At 42.1% G+C, this 17427-nt stretch overlaps 1 protein-coding gene across 1 annotated transcript; it reads right to left on the minus strand.

Annotated features, from left to right (window-relative positions):
• Positions 1-13381: 13381 nt before the first annotated feature.
• LOC123453608 lies at positions 13382-16893 on the minus strand. The gene is given in 3 exon segments (XM_045130629.1): positions 13382-13920; positions 15127-15346; positions 15673-16893. Coding segments are annotated over 3 exon segments (1980 nt in total).
• Between the last annotated feature and the right edge of the window lie 534 nt (positions 16894-17427).

Consider the following 17427-nt stretch of genomic DNA (forward strand, 5'->3'; position numbering starts at 1 on the left):
TTACTCTCTGTTGAAGAATCTGCTTCTCTTTTTCAGATAGATGCAGATCCTAAGGAGAGTACCACCCTGTCATACCTCAAAAGGGCCCTAGCTGAAACTAAGAATAATTGGGGGAACAAGCAAGGGTGCTGTTTTCTTGGTGAACTGAGTACTAAGCACAAGGGTGAAGGAGATTGACACAGAGAACAATAAACTCCTAGCAGATCAGATACCCAGAGACACAGAGGCTCCCAAGACCTCATCACTGAAGCAGACCTAAAATGAACCCACCATGGCTCAGGGAAATTTGCAGAAGAGGGGGCAGGAAGAATGTGGGAGCCACACCTTGGGTCATGATACACAGAGACATTTCCTCCTACTCATAACTGATGGCTAACCCCACAATGCATGACCCACATACCCAACAAGGAGGTGTCAGGCCGAGAGGGGAGGACAGGGCAGAGGCTAACAATGTTACCAACTTGACTGTATTCACTGAGTAAAAATATTAATTAAAAAAAAGAGTAATGAATTTTGCAGTGTGCCTGGCACATTTGAGGGAGGGTGTGGTGGAGACAAGGATTGAACACTAGGTTAAGGCAATAAGATGAGAGGTTCCCATTGTCACAAGGAAGACTGTCAGTTGCTGTAAGTTTCTTGGAGGTTGAAAGGGTGGAAGAGATGAACAGGTTAAATAACAAAGCATCTCTGGAGGCAGTACTTGTAAAGAGTACACCACAGGCACCAACTGTCTAGGAGGGTCTCTTGTTCCATACAGGACTACAATAGAGTACCAAACTATTTAGAAGGTACTTTTTCCCCATAAATTCTCATTCCATAAGGTCTTTTCTATGTGGTGTATGGAGCACCTAATAGTGGATCTCCTCTATTCTTTAACTTAGCCTAATATAAATGATCAATTTTGTATTTTGATCATACAAACCTTAGAATATTCATATGATACTTACTCATGTACATGCCACATGATCAGAGGTGTTTCCTACTTCATTCCTATACTTCATTCTTACACATTCAAGATATACAATGTTTCTTATGAATTGTGCTTCTCCAGGCCTTGCTGGTTATTTGAAACAATTTAATATTAATTACTGCTTTCATCTTTAAGAAGTAAATTCAAGAGAACATAAGTTTTCTAAGTACTGTATTTAACTCAGAGTCATGCACTAAAATATGAAGCATATTTCATTCCTAATAACATGTGAAAATACTAATATTTATAATTTATGTACTCATTATTATTTTATATTTTGGTTTATCAAGATAAGGTATTGCTCTAGCTCAGGCTGACCTGGTATTCACTATGTTGTCTCAGGGTGGCCTCGAACTCATGACAATCTTCTACCTCTGCCTCTTGAGTGCTGGAATTAAAGGTGTGCATCACCACACCCAACCTAATAATATTTATAATTTATAATAAGACACATGATAATAAAATATCCTTCTGAAAGAAAATTGTCTAAGGAAAAAGATAGTCTTACAAAAGATAGATATATTTAAAACTAAAAGATGGTTTGTTGGCACACACCTTTAATCCCAGCACTTAGGTAACAAAGGTAGGAGGATTGCTGTGAGTTCAAGGCCACTCTGAGACAGTGAATTAAAAAAAAGAAAAGAAAGGAAACACATATATTTCACAAATAAACAACAAAAATTTCCCAAACCTTACATATAAAAAATGGATAATAAAATAATGACAGCAAAATGTTACTTTTCTGAATGCATTTTATCAGGCACACAAGTGAGTCTATGTTAAGTAATTACTTCTATGCTCACCTATTCACACTGTGTAATTGCACATTGGGTGGTGGAACTGTTCCCACGTTATTTATTCATCATCGTCCTTTAATATATGACTTCCCTGGGTGCTGTTTGCGTTGCCTTCATGTGTTTGTCCATTTGCACTGTTTTTCATTTATTCAGGAAATGCTAGTGGCCAATGAAACCATAAAGCATTGCTCAGCAAATATAACTAATGAATAAAAATGCTCATTGCAAATGTGAGCAGGGTTATTGTTTCCACAAGATTCATAAATGTAAATACTTGAAGAGGAAATTGAAACTAGAGCTGCTAAGTGAAGCATGCTCCTGGAGGTTTTCTTTGCAAAGCTGCTCGAAAGTATCCCTATCAATCAAGAAACTGGCCCTGTTGAAATCCATTACATATTCTTCATGCACAACATCACTGTTTTTTCTTTTCACTACTAATAATCTGTTTCTTTGAGAGAAAACTCAAATAGATGTTTTATGATAAAAGCGTGAATTTCTTGAGAACACTTTGATTAAAGGTGTTTCTGGAAGTATCATTAATTCTGAAATGTGTGGGAAAGCTGGTGAGATGTCAGTGAAGTCTCAATGTGAGGAAATACACAAGAGTTTATTGAAGCATTTGTGATTACTTTTGTAGAAGTTTAGCCATTGGAAACCAGGAAGGTGAATTAATTAATGTACCCCCTCAAAAAAAAAAAAAAAACTGTGAAACTGCCTCAACTTGAACAGGTGATTTTCACTACTAATAATCTGTTTCTTTGGGAGAAAACTCAAATGGATGTTTTGTGATAAAAGTGTGAGTTTCTTGAGAACACTTTTATTAAAGTTGTAGCATATGTATTTCCTATGTATGATTTTATTATTAATCTGATAGCACCAGTACAACAGTCTTTGACCAGCATTTTTCTTCCCATACATACACTGAAACTTTGGCTAAATTACTATAAGGTGAATAGACCTGACACTGAAATTGAAAAGCAAATTTAATTGTGAGATCATTGTGAAGATAAAAATGTGAGGAAATATGATTCAGAAATAAAGGAACTGAATGGATTAAAGATGACAAGGTGTCTTTTGGTTACTCCTTGTCCTAAGTGAGCTTTGACTATGTTTAGCAGGAAAGGTAACTTTATGTAACCCTCCTGAAAACAAGGAAACAGAAAGGTGACTGAATCCTCCTGAGAAAGAGGAGCGTGGATTGCCTCACAGTGCAGCAATCTCTGGAAGGAGTTGTTCACTTCTACTATTCATCCAGACACTTCATGATCCCCATCACCATTGCATTGTGTTCTCACACCATGAAATACCTCTCTCTCTGCCCCCTTTCTCTCTGAAGTAGATTCTAATTTGTGTTTTACCTTCATTTTTCCAACTAATATTATTAACTTCCATGCAGTAAATTTTATTTCAAAATTCTTTAGTGTTTTTGGATATCTCTTTCAGATCCATATATAACTCCCCCCGCCCCACAAACTGTATGACAATAAACGCTAGTCTGACCCATATGACAGGCAGAAATTAAAAAAAAAAAAATTGCACTCTCTGATGACTAGATTAAATCCTTTGGTTAGACACAAATATACTTGCTGTTTTTAAAGGGGGAGTAAATTTGAGTTTATACATTTGAAATTAACATTTGTCTCAACACCTGTTGATCTTCCAACCTTATTTGTGCTAAGTATGGAGGTATCTTCAAATTAATGCACAATTTTATACACTAGGGACTTAATTCCAATGGCTTCAAAAGCTAAAATTAATTATAAAAATGAAAAGAAGACACATCAAGGATTCATTTTTAAAGTTGGTAACTCATATCATTTTAGACTCATTTTAAATTATTAGCCATTCCTTTTTCTGCCTTTCTTAACAATTACAAGTTTATTTTTTAGCAAGTGAGAGAGGTTATCCAAAGTTAAATACCGTAAACAAATATATACTATGCAATTTATTGTATATACTGATTACACCCGAAGCTTGAAGAAACTTCATTCTTAAGAAGTAAAAGAAAATTTACAAATATATTAATACTGTTCTTTTCTTAATTCCTAGATAAAGAAACAAAGTAGCTCAATGAAACATATTCTAGTTTTATACCCACAGGTGTTTTTAGCATGGGTATTTTTAAGAAAAATATTTATTATTCTATTATAGTATGGGAGTCTTCAAATGATCCTGTGACTTACTTCCTTTATAAAACACCTGCTAAAATCCTACCCTCTTGCACCTTGGTGTATGCTCTTATTTGAAAAATGAGTCACTGCAGATTAACTTGGTGGTTGGAAGCATGTGACTGAAACCATTATTAGAGATACACAGGTAAAGAGACAGAGATACAAAGGTGACTTTAGGTGAACCTGGAGACATATATCTATAAGCTTAGCATCATCGCATTGTCGGGCACCAGCAGCACGCAGGAGGAGTTGGGGAAGTTTGAAGCCAAGCTCCTCAAGCACAGTCATGAAGACATCTGATGAATGTTGTGGACATACATATTATGTTTATATTGACAACTTATATGTGGGTAATGAAATATTAAAGATTAAAATTTTTCTAATTACAAAATAATAGAGAGTAGCTGAACCAAGCTTTACCTAGCAGGAAAAGCACCAGTGAGAGTCTGGGCCTACTTGCTGCTACAATATTTTCAAACACTGTCATCACTTGTTTCTGTGCACATTTTCTCTCTTTGGTATAATGGAAAGGGCACACATTATCTCCTTAAGTAAGTAAAGAAAACCAGCCAATAATACATTATATGATGATAAAATAATATTTGACAAAGCTAAAAATAAGGTAGTGTATTTAACAATGAACATGTGCTCTTTCAATCAAAATGTTGAGGAAATAAGGACTACTGCACCTGTTCTTCTTACAGGTTGGTCAGCAGAAGCATTATGTTAGTACCTTACAATTACTGAATAGTGATGAGACAAAATATTTAAAGGGTTATATATGAGAGTCATCCCAGTACTTTTCAGGGAGAGAGGATACTCACAGCACCCGACCAATCATTGAAGGAATAAACACACTGTCCTGAGTAAAAAGCATGACACGGTAGGGTAAATTTGCTCACATGAAAGGCATGTAGAAAGACATTAACTATCCCTGTAGGCCACTCTATCAATTCTAAGTCTGGAAAAGAAAAAAAAATGTAAACATGTTTCATGAAGTAAATTACTTTACAGAAAGTGTTTACTTGGTACTCTTAAGTAAACACTGAACTATTGATGAAGGATGCAAGCTAAGTACTAACAGAAAATATGAAAAGCGAATGCTCTATTTTGTGAGGTGGTAGTAGTGAGGTGTGTGTGTGTGTGTGTGTGTGTGTGTGTGTGTGTTTGCTATCACAGCAGTTTTCACCACTGAACCTTCTTTCTATGGAAAACTATTGGATAGAGCAGTTTCTGTTGTATAAATGAAGTGAAGGTCATAGAAATTATAGCTGGGTTCTATCTCATGCCTGATCTGAACTTATACAAAATAATGGCAAGTGGTTCACAACGTCCAGCCAAACAAATAGCTGATATGTTACCAAAGTAATATGGAATGTTTCCAAAACACTTCAAACTATCACCATGTCAGTGTGACTGCTGTAGTAATGGAGGTTTGACCTCCCACTGCAAAAGCCAGAGGAGCCTAAAGATGATAAAAGAACATGAAAAGTGTGTGTTTGCCATTTGTATATCTTCCTCTGTGAACTGCCTGTTCAGCTCTTTGCCCCATTTTGTGAGTGGGGTGTTTGTCTTCTTATTATTTAGATTTTGAGTTCCTTGTAGATTCTAGAGATTGGGCCTCTATCAGTTGGATAACTCGGAAATATTTTCTCCCATTCTGTGGGTAATCTATTGGCTTTGCTTATTATATGCTTGTCTGTAAAAAAACTCTTCAGCTTCATATGATCCCATTGGTTGAGTAAATGTTTGAGATCGTGAGCCACTGGGGTTTTGTTCAGGAAGTCTTTTTCTATTCCTATATCATGGAAAGTACTTCCTAAATTTTCTTCCAATAGTATTTGAGTTTCTGGTCTTATGTTGAGGTCTTTGATCCATTTGGACTTGAGTGTAGTGCATGGTGAAATGTGTGGATCAAGTTTCAGATTCCTGCATGTGGTTATCCAGTTTCTCCAGCACCATTTGCTGAAGGTGCTATCTTTCTTCCAGCCTATATTGTTTGGGCCTTTGTTGAATATCAAGTAGCTATAGTTGCTTGACCCAAAATCTGGGTCCTCAAGTCTATTCCATTGGCCTATACTCCTGTTTTTATGCCAGTACCATGCTGTTTTTATTACTATGGCTTTGTAGTATAGCTTTAGATCAGGTATGGTGATGCCACCAGAGGTATTTCTTTTGCTGAGGATATGTTTGGATATGCGAGGCCTTATGCTTTTCCATAGGAAATTTGAGATCATTTTTTCTATCTCTGTGAAGAACACTGTAGCTATTTTAATTGGAATTGCTTTAAATCTATATATTGCCTTTGGTAGGATTGTCATCTTCACAATGTTAATTCTGCCTATCCAGGAGCATGGGAGGTCTTTCTACATTATCAAGTCCTCCTCAATTTCTTTTTTGAGAGTTTTTATATTTTCATTGTATAGATCTTTTACTTCCTTGGTTATCGTTATTCCAAGGTATTTTAATTTTTTTGTTGCTATTGAAAATGGGACTATGTCACTAATTTCTTTTTCTGTATCATTGTCATTTGCACACAGAAATGCTACTGATTTTTGTGCTTTGCTTTTGTATCCTGCTACTTTGCTATAGGAGTTAATCTCCTTCAGGAGTTTTGGGATGTAGTCTCTTGGGTCTCTTACAAATACAATCTTGTCATCAGTGAATAGAGCTAACTTAACTTAACTTCTTCCTTTCCAAATTGTATCCCTTTTATTTCCTTCTCCTGTTTTATTGCTTGAGCTAGGACTTCCTGAACTATATTGAAAAGCAGAGGTGAGAGAGGACATCCCTGTCTTGTTCCTGATCTTAATGGGAATTCCTCCAGTCTCTCTCCAATAAGTATTATTTGGGCCGTTCAAAGAGTAAGATATACAAATGGCAAACACACACATAAGAAAATGTTCATCATCTATAATCCTCAGAGAAATGCAAATTAAAACAACTATGAGATTCCACATTACCCCAATAAGGATAGCCAACATCAAAAAATCAAATGAAAATAAATGCTAGCGAGGATGTGGAGAAGCAGGGACACTCATTCACTGTTGCTGGGAATGTAGGATGCTACAGCCACTTTGGAAAAGCAATATGGAGACTCCTGAAAAAGCTGACTATGGAGATACCAACAGACCCAGTTACACCCTTACTGGGAATCTACCCTAAAACCTTCAAACCACAGGCCAGAGAGATTTACTCAAGCATGTTTGTAGAGGCTCAATTCGTAATAGCTAAAAGCTGGAATCAACCCAGATGTCCATCACAAGAAAAATGGATAACTAAGATGTGGTATATCTAAACAATGGAATTCTATACAGCATTAATTAAAAACGACACAAAGAAATTTGAGGAAAAATGGTTGAACCTGGAACAGATCATTCTCAGTGAACTTTCCCAATCACAGAAAGAAAAAAAAAAAAAATCGACAACATAGACTCACTCATCCACAACACCTAACCTGAATCTACCCAAGATACCTTACATACTCAGCAAGCACCTCATGGACTAGACACTAAGATGGATGGGGAGGGAGGAGAGGGCATCAAAGGGGTGGGAAACACTAATCTGGACAAAAACGGCAATGGTACCATAAAATTCTACTTCCTAAAAGAAAGACAAAATGGCTGAACTTTCACTAGACTGTTTCAGGAGACATCTGTACCACAAGACACTGGGGAGGGTAGGATCAAGTATAACCGAAATCTTCTACATCTTCCCACCCTCTCTCTCCCCCTCCCCACTCTCGCTCTTCTCTAACTCTTGTATATTAGTTATTTTCTTTTCTTATTTTCTTAGTGGCCATTGATGTGTAATCACCACTACCAGCATGGGGCTATCATCCACAATGAGCTTTTGGTCAGGGAAACCTACAAGGTTTCCTAAAAGAATGATAGACTTCTGTCAGAGTACTTGATGAACCACCAAAGGTCAGTGGTAAGACCCTATTGCTGAAGACTCCTTATGCAGCTGACATGTAAAATGGAATGGCATGGCTGGAAGCCAGGAGAGAGTCAGTCCCCAGACAGTCAGCATGTCTAGTGCCAGAAGGTGCTACATGGGCGACTGGGGGACAATGACCAATATCAGTCCAAGCAACTCATGGTCTAACCTACTTAGCAACAAGTAACCTGGTGTGATGCCCACACAAGTGCAATAATGGCACACAGCCATGGTGGGAAACCAACTGCTCTTGATTTGGCTAACTGATCCTCTCAGTGGTACAGGACCCATAGCTGGAGCTGGGAAACAAGACAGAACCATATCCAAACATAAGCCTACTCTCCAATATCAAGCTACCATCAATCATGGTGTACAAGAGAGCCTACACCTATTAAACTTTCTATTAAAAAAGTAAGTGTTATCTCACTTTTCCAGGTGCTAACTTACTCTCCATTGGAGAATCTGCATCTTTTCTTCAGATAGATGCAGATCCTAAGGAGAGAGCTGCACGATCATACCTCAAAAGGGTCCCGACTGAAACTAAGGAAAATACTAGAACAAAGGGGAAGGAGACCAACACAGAGAAAAATCAACTCCTACCAAATCAGAAAGCCAGAGTCTCAGAGGTCCCCAACACCTCAGCACTGAAGCAGACCAAAAGTGAACCCAACATGGCTCAGGGAAATTTTGTGGAAGAGGGGGCAGAAAGAATGTTAGAGCCACATGTTGGGCCATGATGTGCAGAGACATTTATCATACCAATAACTGTGGGCTAATTCCACAATGCACGACCCTTTTACATCAACAAGGAGGGGCCATTGGGAGGGAGTAGGTCATGGATGTGCCTAAACAATGGTACCAAACTGCCTGTATTTGCTAAAAAGAAAACTAATAAATTAAAAAAAAAAAAAAAGAACATGAAAAGGAGGCAACAGATGTATCTACAGGAAGCTAAGGCCTCTTAGAGAAATACTGACAAATGAATATTGAACACAACCTAATTTTGCCCCACATGAACAAGATTTCACACTGCAGGTCTATCCACGTAAAATCCCTTTATCCTTTTCATAAGTACAGCTTTTATGAAAAAAATTCAAACCCTGTTAGCAAGAAAGAAACATGGCAGCCTTATGAAATAAAATTAGCATTGAGAATCATCAGATATGGAAATAAGAAATAAAATAAGTATCAAATGTGGATATATGAAGTTAGAAATTTATAACTAACATGAATCATATATTGAAAGCTCTAATTGAAGACATATATGATACACAAGATCAGATAGGAAATGCAGAAGAGAAAGAAAAAAATAGTAATCAAAAGAAAGCTATAAAATAAAGCCAAATAAGCTAGCGAATTTTAGGAAGGCCTTTAATGAGAAAAATAATGAAAACATGTGAAATTAAAAACCTGTTAATATAAACTTCACAGAGTAGAATGAGAAAGATTCCCAGAGGGTATCTTCTGCGGCCGGAGACCCGCGCCCAAGAACCAAGACCGAGCCACTGGATGCAAAGGCAAAAGGCAGCTTTATTGTTCACACAGGCGCCTGCAGGCACTCTAGTCATTCGAGAGACTGAGCACGCCGGGAAAGGTAGAGGGTTCTTTTTTATAGGGTTAGGGAGGGCAGAAGCTGGTGTACAGAAGCAGATGCATGGTTACAATCTTATCATTGGTCAATGTTAGGCTATTTCAGGGTTATCGGGGGGCATAGCTGGGTTCCAGGAACCGAGACCGGATTTGGGAACTAGGTAGTTGAGCAAGGTTTGCTTAAGGGAGTTTGCTTAAGGGACTGGAGGATTCTGATTGGTGGAGTTCAACCACAAAGCTAGGGAGGGGGTCTTGCTCAAGGGGTTAGGGAGGGGGTCTTGCTTAAGGGACTTTCTTATTGGTGGAATCCACCTGTGTTGCTTGGCTAAGTCTGAAGCAACCACAGGCAGGGTGGTGACCTCCTGGGTTCCGGGAAACTGAGACAGGGTTTTTGCAACTGGGGCTGTTTTAGCTTTGGGATTTTCCCATGGGGTTTTACATTCCCCCATTTCTCTTGGAACTAAGTAAAATCTTTTACTTATAATCCTGTATCATTTTGGCTTAATGACTGGTACTGACTAGTGAGGACTAAAGCCTGGATAACTGAGAGCCTGTCCCGTATAAACTGTACTAATTTATTAAGAATATATGGACCAAAAGTTAATAGGAGTACAAGAATAAGCAAAGGACCCAGGAGGGTGGATAGGAGGGTGGTGAACCAAGGGGATTTATGAAACCAACCTTCGAACCAGCCTTGTCATGACTCTAGCAGTATCTGCCTTTGGGCTATTCTTTCTCTGAGCATTTCCATAGATTCCCGGACTACACCCATGTGATCAGCATAAAAACAACATTCTTCCTTAAGGGCAGCACAGAGGCCCCCTTCTTTTAGAAACAACAAGTCTAGGCCTCTTCTATTTTGTAATACTACCTCTGAAAGGGAAGTAAGGGAGGTTTCTAGGGCAGAAATAGATTTTTTCTATGGCCTTTAGGTCTGTGGTTATCACTTCTTGTAGGGCTCGGGTCTGCTCAGAAGGTACCAGGGCAGTTGTTCCAGTTCCTATTCCCGCTAAGATTCCTCCTGCTCTTAAAAGGAGGGCGATGGTAAGAGATATGGGCTCCCGCCTAGGTCTATTTTCAAATACCTGAAGAATGGATTCTGATCTAGGTAATGCGTGGCCATAACTGGACTAGGACACAGTAATCAGCAGTAGAATTAAGGATAGTAGCAGAAACGCAAGGAGTCAGTCCTGTATTACAGGCCCAGTAGGTTCCATTTGGAGATTCTAAGTAGTAAGATCCAGGGGACACGGGAGTAGTTTTGTTACATAAATGTTGATGAGTAGTGGGTATGGTCCCGATACAGGAGCCCTGGCCAGTTACTTCTGCAAGAGTTAATTTATGAGATGCAACAGCAAGACATTGGGTAGGAATGTTAGTGGAATTGGCAAAATTTCCTGGTAAGGCTATACCTTCATAGTAAGGAGGGTTAGCAGTTAAACAGAGCCAGCAGTCTTGGGCATAATCACTGTTAGAGGCATTTAGAGAGAGATAAGCCCCCTGTATTAGACTAAAAAGTTGATCACCTGTTCCTTGGGGTCTATAGGGTTGAGTGGTTGGCCTTTCAGAAGGGAGAATTACAACATTGGTAGGTTTAGGAGGCGGAGCCAAGGAAAGTGGGAGTCGGGGGATAGGTTTTTGATCTGGTAGGACTGGGTTGGGGCCTATTGGACTTATGTCAGTTGATAATTGGAGCTTAATGGTAAGGAGGAAACCTAGGTCTGGCCCATCCATGTAAAAACGGACCCCCCAAGTGTGGCCTTTGAGCCAAAGTCTATCCCGTTTACCTGGTTCTGTAAAAGTGATATTAAGTAACTCTTTGTTATTTTGGGTAAGTCTTTTTATGGAAATGAGGTCCCAATTGGAGTCTGGCTGCCAATAGACATCTCCGGTTGTTTCACATCCCCAGTTTTTACAGTAAAAATCTAATCGATCTCCACAATCTCAGACCTTGTTATTTTGGGGACAAGCATATACAGTCAATGGTTTGAGTAGTTTTCTAGCAGAGGGTGAGTGGCATCCGGGTTAGGCTGGGGGGTTATGTCTTCTTCGGGCAAGTTTTAGGCCTGTCTGATATAATGGCTTCCATTGATCTAATCCATTTAATAAATTACATAATCTGGGGGTTAGATTTGGCCACCAGGTCCACATTGGAGCCTGAGAACTAGTTGTCCATTTAGTTTCCCCTGTTTCTGAAACTATACTCCAGGTTAAAGTCAAGGGAAGGTGGGGACTAGATAGGGTCGTTGGGGCCCAAATGACAAGGAGACAAAGAGTCAGGAGCTAGTAAGTCTTATCTTGAGAGGGTTTTGGGTGCGATGTGCCGTCCATGTTGTAGGGGCTGGTGACACGTTGTCCTGATGTTCTGGTCGGGCTGTCTTGACGTGTGAGGCATGGATCCAAGTGGCGATTCCGTCCACCTTTAGGGCCGTGGGAGTTGTCAGGAGCATGGTGTAAGGTCCTTTCCAGCGAGGTTCTAAATTCTTGGTCTGATGTCAGCGGACCCAAACAGAGTCCCCTATCTGGAATGATTGGGGGATTAGCGGTTTATTAGACACCTCTTTATAGGCAGCTGCTAGGGGTTTTCAAATTTCCTGGTGTACCAATTGTAGGGGCTTTAGGTGGGCCTGTAAGGTGGGAGTATTAGCAAAATTAGAAGTCTCTGTAAGCATGAAAGTAACAGCTGGCAGAGGACTGCCATAGAGGATTTCAAAGGGGGTTACGCCATGAGGGCCTGGGGTATTTCGAGCCTTATAGAGAACCAGGGGTAGGAGTTGTACCCAATCCTTTGAGCCAGTTGCAAGCGTTAATTTAGATAAAGCCTCTTTAATTGTTCTGTTTGCCCTTTCTACTTGACCTGAACTCTGGGGTCTGTATGCACAATGTAATTTCCAATTGATCCCCAGTGCCTTGGCCACCAACTGACTTACCTGGGAGACAAAGGCAGGCCCATTATCTGACCCAAGTGCCTGTGGCATTCCATATCGAGGAAAGATATCATCTAGTAATTTTTTTGTTACCATCTTGGCGGTTTCATGTTTGGTAGGTAATGCTTCTATCCATCCTGAAAAAGTGTCTACAAAAACTAGGAGATATTTATAACCGTACATACCCAGTTTTACCTCAGTGAAGTCGAGCTCCCAGCATGTCCTGGGCTGGTGTCCCCTCAGGCGGGACCCAGGGGCCATCTGGGCTTTTCCAGCATTTACCTGAGCACACACTTTACAAGTGTTTGTAATTTCTTTTAGAATTGAACCTTTGTTTAGAAAAAGATGTCCTGTTTCTTTTATTAGAGCATTTATCTTTTGAGCGCTCAGGTGGGTTAAGTTGTGAAGTTGCTTAATGAGGAGGGCTGTAACCTCTTGAGGTACAACAGTCTTTCCTAGGTATGTCCATTTGCTGTGGGCGGCATCATATGATGCCTCCAGTTTCTGAGTTAAGTCCAAGTCCTCATCTGTGTATTTCCATTCCGAGGTTGGAGATGTTGTTTTGGGAGTCCCCTTCTCAGCGGCCATCAGAGTCAAGAGTTGGGGTCCTAGAGTTGCCTCTCGGGCGGCCTTATCAGCAAATCAGTTTCCTATAGCCTCAGGGCTGTTTCCTTTTTGGTGGCCTGGACAGTGTATAATGCTGAGCTTTCGGGGCAAGTACAGAGCTTTAAGGAGGGCCAATATTTCAGTCTTGTTTTTGACTTCTTTTCCCTCTGATGTCAGCAGGCCCCTTCTTTTATAAATTTCCCCATGAATGTGGGTGGTGGCAAATGCATACCGGCTGTCAGTGTATACATTAAGACTTTTACCTTTAGCCAGCAGGACGGCTTGAGTCAAGGCAATGAGTTCCGCTTTTTGGGCCGAGGTCCCTCCGGGCAGGGCGCTAGCCTAGATCACTTGGTCTCTGGTGGTTACTGCAGCCCCAGCTCATCTCTCACCATTTAGTAGGAAGCTGCTGCCATCCATATACCAGGTAAAATCTGCATCCTGCAGCGGCTGGTCGGTGATATCCTTGCAGGTTCCGTGTGTTTCTGCAAGAATCTGCTGACAGTCATGAGCCTCTGGCCCCTCCAGGAGGGGTAAAAGTGTAGCCGGGTTTAGGGCCACCACAGGACCGAATTGGAAGCGGTCTGTGTCTAGTAACAGAGACTGATAATGAGTCACACGTGTATTAGACAACCAGCAGTCTGGGGGCTGACGCACAATGGACTCAACAGCATGTGGAGTTAACACAGTTAATGGTTGTCCCAAGGTCAGTTTGCTTGCATCCTTAATTAGGACTGCAATTGCAGCAATCATTTTTAAACATGGAGGCCAGACCAAGGCCACTGGATCCAACTTCTTTGACAGATAGGCAACAGGGCGTTTCCAGGGCCCGAGTTTCTGAGTTAATACTCCCTTTGCAAACCCCTGTCTTTCCTCTATGAATAGCTCGAAGGGCTTGGTGATGTCAGGTAAACCCAAAGCTGGAGGGGAAAGGAGAGCATGTTTAATTTTGTCAAAAGCCTCTTGCTGTGGCTCAGTCCAATTAAAAGGGGCTCCTTGTTTAGTCAGAGGGTAGAGAGGGGCGGCCATTTCAGCGAAACCTGGTATCCATAATTGGCAAAACCCAGCAGTCCCCAAGAATTCTCTAAGTTGTTTATAGTTTTGAGGGACGGGGATGTGGGATACAGTCTCTATTCGGGCCGGTGTCAGCAAGCGTTGGCCATCTCTTAATTTATATCCCAAATAGGTGACTTCTTGTTGACAGATTTGGGCCTTCTTAGCAGAAGCTCTATAGCCCAGCGGCCCCAGAGTCTCAAGCAGGGCCCCAGTACCTGTATAACAGTCCTGATACGTTGAGGCCGCAAGTAGGAAGTCATCTACATATTGGAGCAAAATTAAAGATGGATGCTGGACTCGAAAGTTAGCTAGGTCCCGGTGTAAGGCTTCATCAAAGAGGGTAGGGCTGTTTTTGAATCCCTGGGGAAGCCTTGTCCATGTTAGTTGGCCTGAGATTCCAAGGTCAGGGTCTTTCCATTCAAATGCAAACAGTGGCTGGCTCTGGGGGGCCAGTCTCAGTCAGAAAAAGGCCTCCTTTAAGTCCAGGATTGTATACCATTGATGAGAGGGAGGTAAAGAGCTTAGCAGATTGTAAGGGTTAGGCACCGTGGGGTGGATGTCTTCCACCCTTTTATTAATCTCCCTAAGGTCTTGGACAGGGCGATAGTCCCCTGTACCAGGCTTCTTGACAGGTAATAGTGGAGTATTCCATGGGGATCTGCACATGGTCAGAATTCCCTGGTCCAAGAGCCTTCTTATGTGAGGTTTAATTCCCAGGTAGGCCTCATTAGACATTGGATATTGTTTAACTGATATTGGGGATGCCGAGGCCCTGAGCGTTATAATAAGGGGGGCCTGTTGTTTGGCCAGTCCCATTCCTCCTGTTTCTGCCCAGGCCAGTGGGTGGGCCTCTAGCCAATAATTTATATTTTTAGGTTTATTTGGGGAATTGTCATAAAGCCGATATTCATCTTCTAGATTAAGAGTTAGTACATGCAGGGGAGCTCCCTTAGGACCAGACACTTTGGCTCCCTCAAAATGAATTTGAGCTTTTAATTTTGTTAGAAGGTCTCTTCCCAATAGCGGATAGGGGCAATCTGGCACATGTAGAAAAGAATGAGTGACCTTACCGGTGGCCAAATGTACCTCCCGTTCGGTGGTCCAGTGGTACTGTTTTCCTCCTGTGGCACCTTGTACCCAGGCAGTCCGGTTGCTCAGGGGTCCAGGGAATTTGGTGAGGACCAAATGCTGGACGCCGGTGTCCACTAGGAAGGTGACAGGGTGCCCCCCAACAGTAAGAGTTAACCTAGGCTCAGGGGGTTTCCTGGCCCTGACTGCCCTAGTCTTCATCTAGGGCCAACAAGTGGGACTTTGGGGTGGAATCCATTGTTTTTCTGGGTCTTTTAGGACAGTCCTTTACCCAGTGTCCTTTTTCTTTGCATTATGCACATTGGTCCTGATCCACTCTGGGTCTGGGTCGCCTTTGGTCTCCCAACTTATTAGTCCTGTACTACAGTGGCCAAGATGCGGCTCAATTCTTTGCTTCTTTTGCGTTCTCTCGCATTTTCCCTTTCCTCTGCTTCTTTCCTAAGTTTGTCCTCCCTGTCTTCTGCCTCCCTACCTAAGCGGTCTTCTCTCTCTTCTGGTGTCTCTCGCTTATTAAAAATCTTTTCTGCTTCCTTTAATAAATCTTGGAGATACTGTCCCTGTAAATTGTCTAATCTTTGAAGTTTATTTCTAATATCTGGGGCAGACTGCCAGATAAAAGTCATGGACACATTTATTCCCTGATTAGGATCCTCCGAATCATAAGGGGTGTACATGCGATAGGCTTCTTTAATTCTCTCTAGAAAGGCAGCAGGGGATTCATCTGGTTTTTGTATTACTTGCTTTACCTTGGCCAAATTAGTAGGGTGGCGCCCAGCACCACAGAGGCCCGCTATGAGCAACTGGCGATAAAGGCGTAGGTGTCCCCTACCGTCTGCTGAGGTGTGATCCCAGTCGGGACAAGTCAAAGGAAAAGCATCATTAATCTCATCTGGTATCTGGGTAGGTCTCCCGTTATCACCCGGAACATTTTTTTTGGCTTCCAGAAAGACTCTCTGCTTTTCTTCTGACGTAAGAAGAGCCTGTAAGAGTTGTTGGCAATCATCCCAAGTGGGTTGATGGGTAACTAAGATAGATTCAATCAAGTTAGTCAAGGCGGTAGGGTCTTTGGAGAAAGGCAGGTTGTGGGTCCGCCAATTATATAAGTCTGAGGCAGAGAAGGGCCAATATTGAACCTGGTCCCCTGGCCCCCGCCTCATGGGAAAGGCTTGTGAAGTCTCTTCCTTTGGTGGCTGTTCTCGGTGGCTCCTCAGACGTCCAGCCACTGGGGAAGGGAGCTAGGGTGGGGCCAAAGGGGCCAGCAGCTGGTGACTAGGGGTATCTTGGGTCTGAGATCTATAGGGAGGGGGTTCTTCCGAGAGGAGATCTATAAGGGGGGTATTGGGGTCCGGGGGAAGTACTGGTTTTAGGGGCTTCTTGGTATTAACTGGACAACAAGAGGAGGAGGTAGGGGCAGGGATAGGCAGTGGTGGGGTAGGTTAAGGAGGAGTAAAAGGAATAACCCAGGGTGGTGGGTCGACTGTCAGACTCTCCCAGGTGACTATATAGGGGACTTGATCTGGGTGTCCGTGAGGGCCATGATCAAACACTTTAGCTTTCACCTGTAAAATGGTAGAGAGGTTAAAAGTTCCATCCCTTGGCCAGCCCACATTGAAAGTGGGCCATTCTGTGGAGCAGAAAGTTTGCCATTTTTCCTTTTTGACATCTACTGACTGGTTGGAGGCGATCTTCCGAACGTCTTTCCAATGATCTAGGGTTAAACTCAGGGGGGTTACAACTTTTTGACCCATTTTGTCAAGAGACAACACTAAACAGACACCAAGGACTAAGACTGCAGAGAGACAGCTGGCACAGAGATGCGCAGCGCGGCTTCGGTAACAAACCGAAAATGCAGGTTCAGATGGGAGGACTGTTCGTCCACCCAAAAGACTAACGTATCCCTTGGATACTTGTTGAGCCCCAAAAAATCGGGCTCCCAGATTCCCTGGAGCGTCCTCCAGGGTGGCGGGGGAGAAGTCCGAGCCCGTCAGCTCCTTCTCAGGCCGCCCAGATACAGAACAACATCGGATCCGAGCCAATTTTCTAACGCGGCACAGTCAAAAACAAAACCAGACTTAGACAAACAGAGCAGACGAATGGAGCGGTGCACCAGGTCAGTCGCTTACCTTCCAGTGGGCAGTGGTTGGGTTGGACGGGGAGGGGGGGGGGGGAGGGGGGGTGGTCTCTCTTAATCCCGGACGAGCCCCCAATTGAAAGATTCCCGGAGGGTATCTTCCGCGGCCGGAGACCCACGCCCAAGAACCAAGACCGAGCCACTGGATGCA

This window comes from Jaculus jaculus, chromosome 12, assembly GCF_020740685.1.
Source record: "Jaculus jaculus isolate mJacJac1 chromosome 12, mJacJac1.mat.Y.cur, whole genome shotgun sequence".
Lineage (NCBI taxonomy): Eukaryota > Metazoa > Chordata > Mammalia > Rodentia > Dipodidae > Jaculus > Jaculus jaculus.